Source organism: Thermobia domestica, chromosome 3 (genome assembly GCF_964235325.1).
Source record: "Thermobia domestica chromosome 3, izTheDome1.hap1.1, whole genome shotgun sequence".
Classification (NCBI taxonomy): domain Eukaryota; kingdom Metazoa; phylum Arthropoda; class Insecta; order Zygentoma; family Lepismatidae; genus Thermobia; species Thermobia domestica.
In genome coordinates, this window is record NC_137456.1 from 92,184,948 (window position 1) to 92,202,896 (window position 17,949).

Here is a 17,949-nt window from a genome sequence, read left to right on the forward strand (position 1 = left end):
TTTGAACGACGTTGTTGAGCTCTACCAAATATTCGAAACTGCACATTAAAGCATTCTATTGCTTTATAGTCGTAAAGTAACAATTAATAACAAATATACTTACTATTAAAATATGTTATACATACGTGGTAACTTCTCAATATTTTACAAACGTAAGCAAACGAACAGAAACGTTAAGAACACAATGAAGTACTATTTATTAGTTACCTGTCTAAATACTTTCTTCTACTAGAAACAAATGTCAAACTTAGCACACACTATCGCGTAAATGAATAGAGATCGGTCAAAAGTCGACTCAGTAAGGAATGCGCAAGAGACGAGTCGAGACAGAATTTTCCTGAGAATATCCGAGTCGAGACAGCTCTTCCAATAGAAAAATGCACATTTTTCGAGTCGAGACATCACATTTACAGTACATTTTTGAGACGAGACAGCCTCAAATCTTGTCTCGGGCGCATCCCTAATTCAGATTATCGTTTGTAGCCAAATTCTAGCCTAAATTTATGTGACACAAGTACCTTTGTCTATTTGAAAATATTTTATGGTATATAATATGCGGAATTCAAGTTGGGTGCCATGATCATTTAACGCAGTTTTAACACCAATACCAACCTGTAACATTTACTTTTCCTTTGTCCATTTGTCTCTTTGTTACTGCCCTGTCATGATACTTTTTTTCTATTAGATCCATATGTCACCCTGTCTCATAAACAAATGGTAATGTGTCAAAAATGAGTTCACCTTCACATTTGTGGAAATATAAAGCCTAAACTGAAGTGTAAGATCATAGCCTTTTCCATTAAAAAATTGATGATCCGCAATATAGTGTAATTCAAAATGCCTTCCACGGTGACCACACTCCAAGCCAATGCAGTTTTTGCAATAACACCAATTGCAACATTTGATTTTCCCCCGTCCACGCGTGTCGTTATTATTGTTCTTTACCAATACTTTTGACTAACCCTGTATGAAGATCCACATGTATGTTCTTACACCAAAATTAAAGAAACGTTTTCAAGATAATATTATTCATATAATACGTATTTTTCTACTTTGATTCAGGGGCAGAAATTGAATTTTAGAACTAAGGGAACAGTCATTAATAGATAGTCTGATTGGGCTAGGTCTCGAGAATACAAACTTAGAGATATGATATGATATGATTTTCACTTTAGCATCCCTTTCAGCAGCGAGGCTGTATGAGATGTGGACCTACTGGTTAACGTGGAATTCGAACCACATGAGATCCCGCCGGGAATCGAACCCGGGTCTTCCCAGTCTACAAACTCAGAGAGACGCGGTTGAAAGCAAACTTTCATCGAGAAACGACTTAAGCGATAGGGATTGTTGCAGAACAAACAGCAACCAAACAAAATTAAGATCACCATTCAAGTTTCCTTTTTGTCTCTAATAACCACTGATATTATCCCTTCTATTAGACAATCACTTCTACTTACTAAGGTGGCACTATCCACTCGTGCATCTTTGATTTCCACTCCTGTTTTGATTTCAGGCTTTCTGGCCGTGGAACTATTTCTACCCGGGCTCTTTCCACTCAAGTCCTTTTTCGCGGGACCCTTTTGACATGAGGCTCTTTTGACTCGGGTCCTTTTCTCGAAGGGCCGTTTTGAGGGAGAGGCGCTTTAGACTCAGGCCCTTCTGTTGCGGTGCCCTTTTGACCCGGGCCCTTTTGTCGCGGGGCCCTTTTGACGCGGGGCCCTTTTGACTCGGGCCCTTATGACCGGGGCCCTTTTGACGTGGTGCCGTTTTGACTCGGTCCCTTATAACCGAGGCCCTTTTGACGCGGGGCCCTTTTGACTCGAGCCCTTATGACCGGGGCCCTTTTGACACGGGGCCCTTTTGAACCGGGCCCTTTTGACGCGGGGCCCTTTTGACGCGGGGCCCTTTTGACCCGGGCCCTTTTGACGCGGGGCCCTTTTGACCGGGGCCCTTTTGACGCAGGGCCTTTTTGACCGGGGCCCTTTTGACGCGGGGCCCTTTTGACCCGGGCCCTTTTGACGCGGGGCTGTTTTGACTCGGGCCTTTCTGTCCTCGCCCTTTTGTCCGGGCCCTTCTGACATGGAATCTTGTAGTTTATCGTCCCTTCCAACACTGAGTCTATATAAGGCGAAGACCTATAGTTTCACGTGGAGTCCGAACCACGCGAGCTTTCACCGGGAATCGAATCCAGAATTACCTGCGACAAAGCCGCATGCGTTAACCACATACTCACGAGAAACATAGTTTATCGCCTCGCTATTTCTCTGTTCCTATGAAAATTTTGGTTTGGTCACAGATGATCTCAACTTCTTAAAATAATGTAGTTTATATACTATAATACAAAACCATGTTATGGAGTTGTCTTTCACTTTCTTTCAGCACTGACGCATTTTTTTTTTAACTCTGTTGTAGTGGATGAAACTGCCGTACCGCGGAGAGTTCCTAACACGAAATGCGACTATGTCTACTACGGCAACCAGAGCCGCTCAGGACCGTTTGCGCTGCAGAGAGCAGATTGGAATTCATGGCCAGACTTATGCAGTCTTAAGTTCATTGGGAACCCAACGGACATTGTTCAAGTCTCATTCTTCAGTTACGAACTCAGGTTAGTTACTTACTTCTTTTATTAAGGAATCTTTTACTAAACAAATTACTGTATTTCAACAATGTTCTCTGTTCAACAGTACAATTCAAAGCATGTCTCTGTTGTATGGGCAATTGTGTGTTCTTAGTAAGAGAGTAAAGTAGGAAAAAGAGAAACGGGTAGAAATTGCTTTACTGCTTGCCGTATTTGTGAGAAATGTTTAAAATTATTGTTGCTTTTCCTTTCTTTAACATTGCAGCAATTGTGACTTGTAATTACAACGAATTCTCCCTATTAAATGAAATGAAATGAAATTGTGAGCTTTACGTCCCATGCTTATGCCGGTTAGGCTAAAGGAGACGGTGATGATGAATAATGAATGAAATGGTGGAATGAAGAAAGTGGGAGGAAACGGGAGAACCCCGAGGAAACCCACGCACACGGTGTTTGTCCACCATAAAGTTCACTTGGCGGAGGCTGGGATCGAACCCGGGACCTCAAGTACCAGACGTGAACGTTCTACCACAGAGCCACCGCGGCCCTATTAAATGATTTTAAGCACCCCTATTAAATGATTTTAAGCAGTCAGTGGTAAACGAACTTTACCAATTCAATCAATAAGGTTTTTGATCCAACGGTGTTTATTTTATTTAACTGAAGTTTCCAAAGCATTGAGTGCGTTTACCTTCAGAATTGTACTGAAATCTTATTTATTATTGAATTATAAACGTCACCGTAAAAATAATGTGGAACAGAAAATTTAACCAATATTTATCATACTGCATCTCCGGAACTGTATAAAATATCAAGTTACTAAAAAACATCATTATTGTTTCCTAAATCTATTGGAAACCATGTAGATTCTTAGCTGTGATACTTATGTAAGCACATATTTGAAATAAAAAGTTTTGAAAAAAAAAGTCAAATATTCAGTCCCCTATAACATTGTCCCTATTTATTCAAAATTCGTTATATCATAATCATACAAGGGTAAGTCGTAAATCTTTTAATATTCTGGTACACGAGATACCGGTGTTTATTACGGTACATTGCAAACAAATTAACATTCAAAGTATTTTCCTTCGTGTTGGGTTGTCTGTAACCACCGTCTTCTCTCATTATGAACGCTTGTGATATGTCATGACGACTATTATACACAATATTCTGTTCTAATGAGTAAAGCCTAGAGGCATTGTGGCTCAGTGGTAGAATGGTTACTTCTAGTGCATTGGGTTCCTGTTTTGATCCCCGGTCAAGTAAGATTGTGGTAGACAACATCGTGTCCATGAATTTTCTCGAGGTACTCGCATTTCCTAGCACACTTTCATCCCCACCAATTCTTCCATTATCCATTCAATTGCCTTAATCACCCGTCTCCCTTAGCCTAATAAGCATAATCGTGGGACGTTAAACGGAGAGATTTCATTTCATTCATTTTTCTCTATCAACAAACTTGATTCCTACATCCTGACCAGAATTGATGCTGATCCATCAAGTATCATAGTTCTTGAGATTTTTTTTTTTTTGTCGTCTGGATAGACGGACACATTGGCAGAGTAAACATATATAAAGATAATTAAGAAAGTTTTGTCGCTTTTTACCCACTTCCTTTGAACATCGATATGTCACCTAAAACGTACCTGGGAGATCAAACATTCTCCCCATAAGCATTGACTATCTTCTGCCAACGTTCTGGAAGGCCATGGATTCCATCGCGGTAGAACTTGGTGGGCCGTGAAGCGAAGAAGGTATTGAACTGGCATCCTAGGGATTTGAACTGCCATCCTCTAAGGTGATTGTGAAAGGAATGAAACAGGTGATCATCAGACGGTGCAATATCCTGTTATTATGGTAAATGCAATGGTGTTTCCCATCCAAGGCGTAGAATGGTGTCCCGAGTCATCCTAGCCACGTAGGGCTTAGCATAATCCTGTAACAGGAGGACTCCTTTGTGATTGAGGACTCCAGAGTTTTAAGGTTTTCTTGAGTCAGTTGCATTGATGTTCTGACCAGCTGGTAGCAGTTCCCGATGCACGATGCCGCGTGCAGTTCACCAAACACACAGGAGAATTTTCTTCTGGTGCAGTGCTGGTTTCGGCTGTTTTGGAACCGGTTCATGGGATGCTAACCAATTATGATTTAGCCGTGGAGCTTCGTACAGAACCCATTTCTCATCACCTGTCAGCATTCTGTCCAGAAATGACTTCTCGCGTTGCCTTCTGGCCCGTAGTTCACTCTGTCCTTACGCAAGTTCACGGTGTACCTGAACTGCCACAACCAGGTAGTATGTTGGATATTCCAACATCAACAACTGACCTTTACTTTATCTCCATTCGCATTCCCTCACGGTGTGAGGGCTAATTGAACACAGACCTCCACAGATAGAGACATAACTTTCTTGGTTACCTTTGTAAAAGGGTTCTATTAAGCAAAAACCTTTTTTTAATCTACTTTTTTCTGGTTTTGCTCTAATACTTATCAACAGGCTGGCAAACATAGTGGTACTGTAAGACATCCAGTTCTGTATGAATCACAAGTTCACACCTATTCAATATGCAAGGCTACATTCAGTAGTGCGATTCATCATAATTTAATTTGAACATTATACAGAAATCAAATGGAAGGTTTTATATAGATAAAAACATGAACTTTTATGAACATGGTGACAGCTGGAAAGATACTTCACTACGTATATAGGAGCTTAATATATTTTCAGCAATGATATAACATAAAACATGGATGAGGCTATATGAGACTTAAGAGTTTGACATACTAAAAATAATACAATATTTACAATTTTCCTTTTGCTTGTTTTTCATAAGCGAAAGGAAATAATGAAATGCAACTTATCACAATGATAGATAATGTTATTCTACAACAGAAAATATGAGTCTGAATAATTTTTAGTGTTGCCATCATAGAAATTACAGTGTTGGAAGAATAACAATTCCCCCCAAAGTCTAAGTCAAGGTAACGTGTATCTTGTGTATTTAAAAAGTAGTTCACAGGACGCCAGAAGAACATGATACGTAATCAAATGCAGTTGAGTTCGTTCCTCTAGTCGTTGTCTTAACTTAGATTTTGGGAGAATTGTTATTCTGGCAACACTATAATTTATATGGATGGCAACATTGAAAATTCTTCAGGTTCACATTTGCTGTTGTAGAATAACATTATCTATGATTCTGGTAAGTTGCATTTCATTATCTCCTATGACTTACGAACTACAAACAAAAGAAAGATGGTAAATTTTGTATCAAGTATGTCAGGCTCTTAAGGTAAGAACCGAACCACACGAACTCTCATTTGTGATGGGGAATCGAACTTAAGTCTCACGCTCCGAAAGATCACGTATAGACATACAACAGAGAAAGAATTTTCTATATACACATGCTGTGGTGTGGGTTTGTTTTTTTAGTATTAAATAAAATAGTTTCATTGTTACTCGACGAAATAATTGTAAAATGAAAATTGGACATTAACTATGTTTAAGTACAAGCTACGATAAAAAATTACGACATTTCGCGATGCATTAATATCAATAAAGTTAATATTCACTAATCTTTTAACTTGAAGTGAACCGAACTAAAGGAACAATTAACATGCACAAATCTGTCTTCAACACTGGGGAGGGGGGGGGGGGTAAGACCGTTCTCATATATACATATAGCGATGTTTAAAATATTTATGTAGTTGAAAAGCAATGCTGCAGAGGATCAGGGGAGCAGAGTTGTCTTCAGCATTGGGAGGCAGAGAGATTTGAGACTTATTCTAAGCGGGTGGAGATGGGACTCATATTACGGTAGATGAATCTAATTTCTGAAGTGAACCTGTTGTATATTATATCAGGCAATGTTGATGAAGGGGCAGTGGGACACAAATCATCAAATTTCTCCCCCCCCAAAAAAAAGCACATTTCAAATCGGATTATTGGGGGGGGGAGAATCCCTCCAGTTCCAAGATTGAAGGGGACGTGTCCCTCTCATCTCCCCGGGATTTGCGCCATTGTTCGTAGTATTAGTAGTAACGTTCCAGTTTGAGTACCGTGATTAGCCATCGTAATGTCTTCCTTGGTCGCCTATGGATAACTTTCGAAAGGATATTGATTAGTGAAGAAAGCTTGTTGTTAACCTTTTTTCAAAAATACTTGGTACTTTCCTACTATTAGTTTTAGATTGTATTGGTTTACGTCAAATTTTGTTAATAAACAATTATATTCATAAAAGCACTGAAAGAGCAAAACACTTGACAGCACAGCAACGATAACGTTTCTTTTTGCCGAATACTTTCTGGCTATAATTGTTTCAGTGTTTCTAAATGGCCTAATTCAATCAGGTTCAAAATTTACACATATGGAAATTTTAAAAAAGATACGAATCTCATTTGGGAGTTTACGGTACAGTGAGCTCAAACATTCAGCATGTTCTATCATTCGGTTGTCCCAGAGAGTTTTAAATAATTCTCGTTTCCAAACTGAAAGTTTTTCTTTTACTTTTTTTTTTAGGAAAGAGAGAGTTAATCAAGTGAGAATTTTCTTTCTTTTTTTTGTCATGAAATAATCCATGTAATAACTTTTTACACAATCTGTAAATTATTTCAGATTTATTGTTTTAAGATAATTAAATTATCTGTTGTAAAATTCTACAATATCAATTAGCAGTTAACGGGAAACATTTTGTCCGAAGATGAGGCACATAACAATCGATTGGTTCATTCAGCTGAACAAACTCATAAGGGTGAACATAAATACTCATGCGCAATTTTCGATAGTCAAGAAAAAGTATTTAAAAAAAACTAAAAATTGATTGTTTACGATAACCAGGCCAGCTATTGAGATGAAACTGATAATGAAGTATATCATCGTGAAGCTTTTTCTTTAACACTAGAAGATTACAGTACACATCATTATCATAATCATCATCATATGTATTCTGCTATTATTGACAGATCACTTTCTACAGCTGATAACTTTCCATTCTCCACAGTCTTCAGACAACCTTTTCGTCTTCACGTACGTTTCTTCTGTTTTTATACTCTCCATCAACTGGAGCATCCTTCGCTCCGTCCCCCTCTTTCCTGCCATTATACCATCTACACTGAGAAAGATCCATTATACAACCAGCAGTATACTCTACAAATATACGTAATCTGTATATTTACTACATATATCTGTACTGAGCATACATTATCAATATGCTACATACGTACCAGTTTTTTCCAGCTTAGATATTTCCATATCGCTGTAGGATATCTGGCATCTAACAGTCTTCCGTATATTGCATACGTATACATATGTTACATACGTCAGCTGCATGTTTTGTACGTTCATCTGTATGTGAGATCCTGACTACCTGTATACAGTTTTTACGTTCGTACGGAAAGTACACTTATTCGGAAAATACGTATAAAATAGCTATATTTTTTCAGCTTACGTTTGCGTACATATAGTCGTATGTAAAGTCCAAAAACTACATGATTTACGCATGTAACTTAAGTTTTTACGTACGTCACGTAAGTGAGTTTTCCTTTGTCCACGTTCCTGATGATAAGAGTTTCTTCTCAGTTAATGTCTTGTTAGTATAAAATAGAGAACAATGATAATTGATTCTTAAAACTTTAGTTTTTATTTACTTGTAATATCGTTTAAATGTAGGAATTCCATCTTCTAATTTTCCTATAGCATTAATTTTCTTATAATATTGTCATAATTTGTAGCAAATTTTGTGTATTAATAATAGCATTAATTTTCTTATAATATGTCATAATTTGTAGCAAATTTTGTGTATTAATAATATTTATTCAGTCTTTTCATATTTTCGTTTACGTCAATTAGTTAAGTCATGTCTTGATTTGACTAGCTTATATGCGAGCATATTGATAATAATGATCAATTTTGTTATCCATTGAAATACATATATTTAGAAAAATCTTCTAAATAATGTGAATTACATCATTTTAGTATTATCATATTCTAAATATTCGATTTTTTAAATTGGGATACATATTTTCAAAATTATTCAACCAGATAAAGTACATAACTAACTAACTAACTAACTAACTAACTAACTCTATGGCTTATGGAATCCAGAGGTTCAATATCGCGTTCACAAAAGCTCTCCACTGACTTCTATCCTTGGCTAACTGCATTCAGTTTCTACTTTGTATTCCAATCTCTGCGAGATCCATCTTAATATTGTCATCCCATCTGCGCCTAGGCCTTCCTAATGGTCGTTTTCCGATTGGTCTTCCAGTCAAGACTTTGAAAGTATTTCTACTTTCTTCCATCCTGGCTACATGACCTGCCCATCTAAGCCTCCTAGACTTGATGACCCTAACAATGTTTGGTAAACCATATAAATTATGTAGTTCCTCGTTATAAAGTTTCCGCCATTTCCCATTCCTTTTTCTCTTAGGTCCGAATATTCCTCTCAAGATCTTGTTCTCACATACTTTCAGTCTATGTTTTTCCCTCAGTCTCGTTCGACAGATTACATTGAGCTCAAGCGAATGAGATTTTTGAGGGTAAATTCTCATGTGCTCCCCCTTTGTTTTGGGAAAATAGAAAACAAAACATTTTTATTCGGCTTAAATTTATGTCGTTTATTTCTAATAATAACTAAATTTTCTTTTTCTAATGGAACATATTTATTTATTCACTGAGTATGGGACAAAGTCTACAATTAACTAGAAGATTATTTCTATTGTTTTTCTCTGCTTTCTTTAAGGGTGACAAACATGCTCCTAACAGTGACATACATACTATATTAGAAATAGCTTAAATAATTCTAGAATATTATTAGCACTTATGCAGAGAGAAAAACGTATGTGGTGCACGTAAAAACGTAGATTACATGCGTAAATCTTGTAGTTTTTGGACTTAACGTACGACTATAGATAACGATCGTATAACTGATAACAACGATAACGATCGTATAATGTATAACTGATCGCAAACGTATAACTGAAAACGTATTTTTTATAATACTTTACGTATTAGGATCCATCTACACGTAGTTTCTGTATGAAAGAAAGAAATATATATAGGCTGTAAGAATCTCACATACAGATGGACGTATATAACATATAGGTGGCGTAAGTAACATACGTATACGTATGTAATGTACGGAAGACTGTTAGATGTCAGAGACATCTTGCAACGGCATGATGTAATATCTAAGCGAGGAAAGGGCTGTAGGTAGGCCTATATATCATATGTGTAACGTATGGTTGGTACACATTTCCGAAGTAGTAAGCTTAAGGATTCCGTATATATACCGCTGTCCGGATAACGGATTTTTCTCAGTGTATTGGAGAAAAAGTGTCAAATTATGAAACATACACTGAGAAAAAAATGCAGGTGATGTACTTAAAAAGATAGGTTACATGCGTAATTCCTGTAGTTTTTGGATTTAACGTACAACAGACGTATAACTGAAAACGCTTGTTTTATAATACTTTCTGTATAAGTGTTCCATCTATACATACTTTCCGTATGAAACAATGTAGGCGGTCAGGATCTCACATACAAATGGACGTATATAACATATAGCTGACGAAGCTAACAAAAGAATATGCGTGTGTTATACGGAAAACTGTTAGATGTCAGACATCCTGCAACGACATGATGTAACACCTAAGGGCAGTGCCTATGTAGCATACGGATAACGTATGCTCCGTACTGATTTCTATAGTAAGGAAGAGGATACCGTATATTTGTACAATATACCGCTGTCCGAAGAACGGATTTTTCTCTGTGTACCAATCAATAGGTCCAATAGAGCTGGACAGAAAATGTATGCCAACTCCCCCGTGGCTAAGCGCTTAGCGTTGAAAACTCGGGTTCGATTCCTGGCTCATGTGACTCAGATTTCACGTAAAGCTGTTGGTCCACCTGTCATATATCCTCGCTGCTGAACGGGACGCTAAATTCAAGATCAAATGAAAGCAAATCAAGAAAAATTTTCGGGGAAACGGACATAAACCTATTAATTTGTAAACCTGAAAGTTGCTACTGGACGAGAACTATGCTACTGAAACTGATGCTGAAATATGACTTTTAAAAAAACTCCTTATTATGACACAACAAGAATGACACAATATAGTATGGTTAATGCGATATAGTACAAATATTATCATTAATTTTAATTACTCTTTAACTATTATATTGCCCAAGTATGTAAAATATATCAGTCCTATAGAGCTGAACAATTTAACAAATTTGAGAATTTTTCGACAAGATAGAAATAAAGAACCTTTCAGAAGCTAAAAAAAAAAAGTATGTTGTTTCTTGGTAACCCTTTATTTGGCAGTGTTGCTCTCAAGCAATATCGCATTCTATTGCATTATCGGCACGAATTATAATTCAGTGATCATTTAATTGGCACCATTGCTTTCATACAATATTCATATACATAATTTACGGGTCGCTTCTTTAGATACTTCTAACCTTTGTCAACAGGGGACAGTCAAATTTAGTATTATAGAAGTTTTATCTCCTACGTTCGTTCTTTATCTATATTTTTTTATTTGTGGTTTCTTACTCTGTAGGAAAATATTTCATCGGAACTGTTGCTAATTACTGAGATGATGTTTTACCATAATAGGTAAATGCTGCTCAGTAGCTACACATAACACCTATTTTATGACAATGTTGCTTTGAAATAAACACCCTGTATTTTGTAACCAATGGTTCAATCATAAATGCAAACTAAATATTTTTATGGTAGTGCTATCAATGCTTGCCAATTAAAGAGTTATTTTTTTTCTTTTGCTAAAATAAATTATTATTTATTCATATATTCGTATATTCAAGATCAAAGACGCATCAGAAACTTGTACGTGGACTAACATGTAAGTATTAGAATAGGGGAGGAAATGACAGAGGAGAATGTAATTGGAAGGGGAGTTTGACAAAGAAACTGTCTCTCGCCAACATTATTAAATATCTATCTAGAAGAGAGAGTGAAAAAAAGAGCCTACAAACTGAACGGCATTTCAGTAGGAGGTAGAATGATTAGGCGTATACGGTTTGTAGATGATAAGGCGTTTGTTGCGAAATCTGAAGAGAAAAGTCAATGAGAAAGGGTTGTGAACATATGGGATGAAAATAAATGTCAGAAAGACAAAAGCTGTGGTGATTAGAACGAAGCGCTCGGCGTCAAATGAGAAAAGCAAGAGGAGAGAAAATAGAACAGGTGGCTACGGTAGTTTTCGATATCTGGGTAGTATTTTTAGTAATGATATGAAATGTGAACATGAAATAAAAGTAAGGATAGAAATGGTGAATAAGCAGTTAGGGAAACAAAATAGTATTTTATTGAACCTTTATCAGTTGAGAAAAAACTCAAAATGGTTTCATTGCAGCATTGGTAGTGTATGTATAAGTCAGAACCATTTATAGTACGCAATAATGATGAAAAATGACTGTAAGCTTTCGAAATGTGGATGTGAAGAAGAATGGAGAGAACTATTTGAGTCGAGCAGCAAACGAATGAGAAGATCTTAAGAATAGTGGGAGAAAAAGAACAATTTTAGATATTATTAAGAAAAGAAAGAAATACTGGTTGAGACATTGGCTAAGAAGGAACTATATCATGAGGACGTATTAAAGGGTATGGTAGAAGGAAAAAGAGGGAACAGGCGAAGGAGAGTACAATTAATGGACGATATGAAAACATAAAAATCGTACTTGAAGGCGAATAGGTTAGCGGTAGATTATGGAGCATGGAAGCTTCTCAGTTGCCGCAAATGACCTGCCGTTAATGGCAGAATACCTATGATGATGATCAGTGGCGTATTTAGGGGGGCTTCCGGGCTTAAGTCCCCCCCCCCCCCGATATGTTACTTACTATAGTAAAGTATATGAAATATCTTGCAGACTTTTCATATTTTCAGGCAAAGCCCCCCCCCCCTGAAAGTTAGCAAAGCCCCCCGAAACAAAATCGTAAATACGCCACTGATGATGATGATACTCAAATATTTTTAAAGTATATGTAGCAAAACACGCTGTTAATTAGCAGAATGTTATTTGTTTTAAAAGACACATAATATACAATTTATTGCATACGGTACTTGCAAATATATAAAATCAAAGCAATCATCTCTAATTATACATTGCTTCCTACATTGTCTCTACAAATTGACTGCATCATATTTGTATCGATTGGTTACCGCTAATATTGTCTCTCATTTACAAAGACGTTGTTACCAAACAGCATGATTTTGTGTTTCAGTAACCATTTCTCCTATTGTATGGTATGGCATCTTCTTCCTTGCGACTGTTCAAGAAGTTTATCTCTGAAAGCGATGTATTCTCGGTATAATCTCTTTTGGTTGTGTCTCAGAAACAGCCGGCAGGAGGCGCTCTCATCTGCCTAATTACTCTCTTGTTCCCCACTTTTAGTCAGCTGTAAGAGGGGAAAGTAAATTATCACTCCCTGAACATTACGTCTGTGAAAGGCAGCTTGTAATTTTAGCATGACAGTCCGTATACACAAAGCAAATCCGTGTACCGGTAATTGAAGCTAAATTTATCTAAGTATGTACGTATCTCAAGCAATAACGGAATGTTAAGCAGAGGTTCTACTTGAACCTATACTCTGTTTTTTTTAAGAGTTTAATAACAGGAAAATAAAATGTAAAAGATGTATGTAGTCGTCAACATCTAATATATATGACTATTGCATTAATAAAATTAAGCGAGTGAACATCTTAATTTAATTTTTCTTTTGTTCAATAATGATGAAAACAAGATTTTGCGAGGAATATGTATAACACTACGTGTCTAAATCCCTGTTTTCTTTAAATCATACGAAATATTTCCAATGTGTCGAATATTATTTGTATTTTATCTTTCTTCGATACAGAATCAACGTCCATTCGTTCAAACCTATTTTTGTAATTTTATTCAAAATACTATTAACAAAATAATAATAATAATAATAATAATAATAATAATAATAATAATAATAATAATAATAATAATAATAATAATAATACAGTAGAACCCCTCTAATCCGTTACCTTTGGGACTGAGGATATGGCCGGAACTCAAAAAAAGGTCAGATTATCAAAAATACAGATTTTCACCATTAAACCAACGAACAGTAAGCACTAAAAACTGGACAGTACAGTACAGAAAACACGCATGACGAAAGAAACGATACAAGAGATGACGCAGCACTAAAGCGAACAGCAAGCAAACAACGATGTAACGACGGCAGTAAACGACAATGGACCTCGTGACACACCGATGAATCGAGGCAAGTATGGCTAGAGCACGGATCAACCGAGGGGCAGACCAGCCGAGGAGGGCGAGAGAGGATTCTACTGTAATAATAATAATAATAATAATAATAATAATAATATCTAGATATGGTACATCATTGATAAATTTCTCTTCGGATCAATTATCATAGCATAAATTATTAAAGACTCTTTTTGTATCTCGTGTTTTCGTGTTCTCGTATTTTCTTCCCCTTTAGTCATTCTGATTCTCATCATCACCGTCTTCTTAACCTCGGTGAATATTCGTAGGACGTTAAACTCCAATAAATAACCAAATATCGCAGTTACGCGCAACGTATGTAGCGAATTAAAGTTATTTTGCTAGATAGTCGCTATAACTGTGAAAACAATAAAGCACTAGTCGAAACTTGGTACAACAACTCACTAAAATAGAACCAAAATGACAGTTACGCGCCATTTATACAGCGAATTCAAGTTATTTTGCTAGATAATAGCTGTAACTGTGAAAACACTTACGCACTAATAGGAAATTGATACAACTCACAACTTATTTAATAATAAACGAAAATGAATTCTATGCAGAACTTTTTATACCAAATCAAACTTAAGTTCTTTCACAATAACGGTAACTCTGAAAACTATCATGAACAAGTTGAAAATTGTTAGCTCACAAAATGCTCAAAAAAATAAGCAAGTAGACTCCATTGACCTCTTACTACAAGGGAGTTTTTTTTTTTTTTTAAATTTTCCGTGCTCACTGAACAAACTCGAATCGAAAAGAGAGTCTGGCTCACTACTAACTGACAACTTGTATCGTTGCCCAACTGGGTGAATTAAGGACGATGACTTCGAATATAAAAAGCACTTTTCTTTATATTCGATATCTCCGTTTAATGTCGATATATCAAAGGATCTCAAAATAGATTCCTGTAGTATGGTGCCTTAGTGGTAGGATACTTACTTCTTGTTGGAAAGATCCCTGGTTCAATGTGAGTTTGTGGTGACGTGAGTTTTCCTCCCGCTTCCTCCTCCATTTTCATTCCACCAAACTCTTTCATAATCATTCACTTTCATTTATATCCGTCTCCTTCAATCTGCATGGTGCATCGGTAAGACATGTAATTAAACAATTTAATTTCATTTAAAAAAAAAATAGAATTCTGTCTATGGTATTAACAGTAGGTTACAACATGTCGAAGGTACCAACTATATGTGTAAACTGCTGTTATGTTTTTTTATGCTTTTGTGTTGCCCTAATTATAATAATTGTCCAACAATTTCTCAAATTTGTAAAGTTCTTTACGATGAACGAAGTCAGGTCATTTGAAATGATTCAAACACGGACAGAACAAAAAAAGGAGTGTATTTAGTTACAGATATCTCCGATAAAATTACTATATATCGAATATATAAGGTAATAATTTGTTAGAACTTGTTTTTCTGAATTCTCGTTTTCTTTGAAGCAAAGTGTCTGTAGAACTTCATGAGAAAAGATGCTTTTGTCACTTTTGTACGTATACATAGAACAGCTTCCTTTATCTTTAAAAACGACTGTCCACGTTTTGAGCACATTGTATCTATCATGAAGTAAAATATTGATACTTTTAACCAGCTTTTAGGATTGTAAATCTCGTTCCAATAATGATCGTCAAAGTGCATCTTTATCGTTTGAGTTCCTTGGTCAGAGAATTTCTTTTTGAAAAATCTCCCATTTGGCACATATTTTTGTAGTTTCTTCAACAAGTGTTACAAACGGCTGACGTCGTTTCTAAGAGAGCGCTCTGTAAGAGTTTCATACGTAACCTTGATTTTAAGAGATTCTTATTGTAAATGACTCAGAAGTTATGTTTACCTGCTCCAATATCTTACATTGAACAATGATGAAATGATTCTGAAAAGGACCGTTTTTATTTCTTAAAGCCCATTACTTTAGTTTTTTTTTTTTTCTGTTTGGTTTTTGATGGATGATATTACACAAGTAAGACAAAGGTTTGGAAAAATACCCAGAAATAGTATAATACAGTTGCATATACGAGGGTTGATTCAAACCTAATATAACAACAGCTTCCACAGACGCTTTATTCGATAGACTGATATACGAGGGTATCTCCAAAAGTTTCAGCAAACACTAAAATGTCGTCAGAGGTAATAAGCCGTTCATAACACAATAGTGCCATCTATGGAAGAAATAATGCATCAGTTTGAGCTGTCTAGATATATCAGTTTATTGGAGGCAGTGATGCCAAACCCGTGGGGAAAAATCCCATTTTACGTGATTTTTTGACATTAATTATTCGGAATGGGATAAAAGGAATTTTCGTCGAAATTGAGAACATAGATGGGATTTTTCACTATGTGTAAAATCTACGCTAACAAAATTCTCTACGATCGGAAAGTAGGCTTAACGAGTCATCAATAATCGTGTCAGTGTTGTCAACTTTTGATCTGAAGTTTTATCTTTGTTATAGGCGAAGTCCACGCTGGTGAGGAATCACTTAATTATATGTGAGTCTTAAATATCAAGTACAAAGAAACGAAATTTGTGTTCTGGTATTTGAAGAAAGAAGAAAACAAAACGATTAGCGAATGAAAGAAAATAAAATATCAAACTAGAAACAATTTCCAAAACACACACACGTATGCAGAACAAAATTTTCCTTGCATCATTCGACTTAGTGTAAAGTGATGCTACAAAGATGTGATGAAGTCACTGCATTTCTAACAACACAACAAAAATGCTTGTTCTTTCGTTATTCACAAACTATTTAATGAATGTGGAAGATTACCATCACCATCGTAATTGCGACGCAAGCACTGCCATCTAAAAATAAATACAATTTTGTAAAGAAATAATTTAATTGATCAGACGTTATTTACGGTTTCCCTAGGGTAAATTGAGTCATCTTGGGAGATCATATCCGGTGTAAATAACATTGGTGCCATGAATTGTTCTCTGAACTCAAACCGAGCTTTAGCTTCGCAAAATTATAAAGGTATCAAGAAAGTTCTGTCGCGTTCTGTGGAGGACTGTGTTCAATTGGCCCTCACACCGTGACTTGAATGCGAATGGAGATAAGGCGAAGGTCACTTGTTGGTGTGGGTATATCCAACATACTACCTGGTTGTGACAGTTCAGTTACACCGTTAACCTGCGATAACACATAGTGAACATGGGACTTCCACAGATCGTCATAAGGGTGTGTATGCTGTACGAATTCAAACTAGGGTCAAACGCCTCTGTAGCGGGGCGGAAGATATGCCAGATCTTTGGCGAGGGTACGGGAGTCGTGTCTACGTGATCAGTGCAGCGGTGGTTTAAAAAGTTTAAGGACGGTGAGGAAACACTCGAAGACGCACCACGTGCCGAAAGACCAACACATGTACAAAACGAAGATTTTCAGGTAGCAATTGAGGCAAACAGCGGCCAGACATGTGACAAACTGGAACTACAATTCAGTGCGAGTGAATAAACCATTCGGCAGCATCTCCATCAACTTAGAAAGCACTGCAGGTCGGGTCAATGGGTCCCACATGATTTGACTCCGGGCCAGAAGGCAACGCGAGCAGACATCGCGGTGGCTCAGTGGTGGAGCGTTCACCTCTGGTGCTTCGGGTCCTGGGTTCAAACCCTGCTCCCGCCAAGTGAACTTTGTGGTGGACAAACACCGTGTGCGTGGGTTTTCTCGGGGATCTCCCGTTTCCCCCCACTTTCTTGATTCCACCATTTCATTCCTCTCTCTCATCATCACCGTCTCCTTTAGCCTAACCGGCATAACCGTAGGACGTAAAACTCAAAAATTTCATTTCTTTGCTGTCTCGTCTCAGGAAGGAGACATTTCTGGACAGGGTGTTGACATTTGATGAGAAGTGGGTCCTGTACGAAATTCCACGCGCCGTCATCATTGGTGAGCATCTCATGAACCGGTTCCACACAACCGAAACCAGCACTGCACCAAAAGAAGGTCTTCCTTTATGTTTGGTGGACTGCTCGCGGCATTGTGCATCGGGAACTTCTACCAGCTGGTCAGAGCATCAATGCAACTGTGTGCTGTCAGTAGTTGAGCCGTGTTCAAGAAAAACTCAAAACTCTGGAGCCATTACTTCTGAATCACAAAGGG

The 17,949-nt window shown here is 36.9% G+C and overlaps 1 protein-coding gene across 2 annotated transcripts in view; it reads left to right on the plus strand.

Moving 5' to 3' along the window:
• LOC145680609 (cubilin-like) overlaps positions 1 to 17,949 on the plus strand; it is a 1,259,764-nt gene that overhangs the window by 869,577 nt on the left and 372,238 nt on the right. For both annotated transcript variants that reach the window (XM_081751290.1, XM_081751291.1), the window contains exon 10: positions 2,413 to 2,605. In XM_081751290.1, the coding sequence (XP_081607416.1) occupies positions 2,413 to 2,605 (193 nt within the window). The remainder of the gene's footprint in view (positions 1 to 2,412; positions 2,606 to 17,949) is intronic.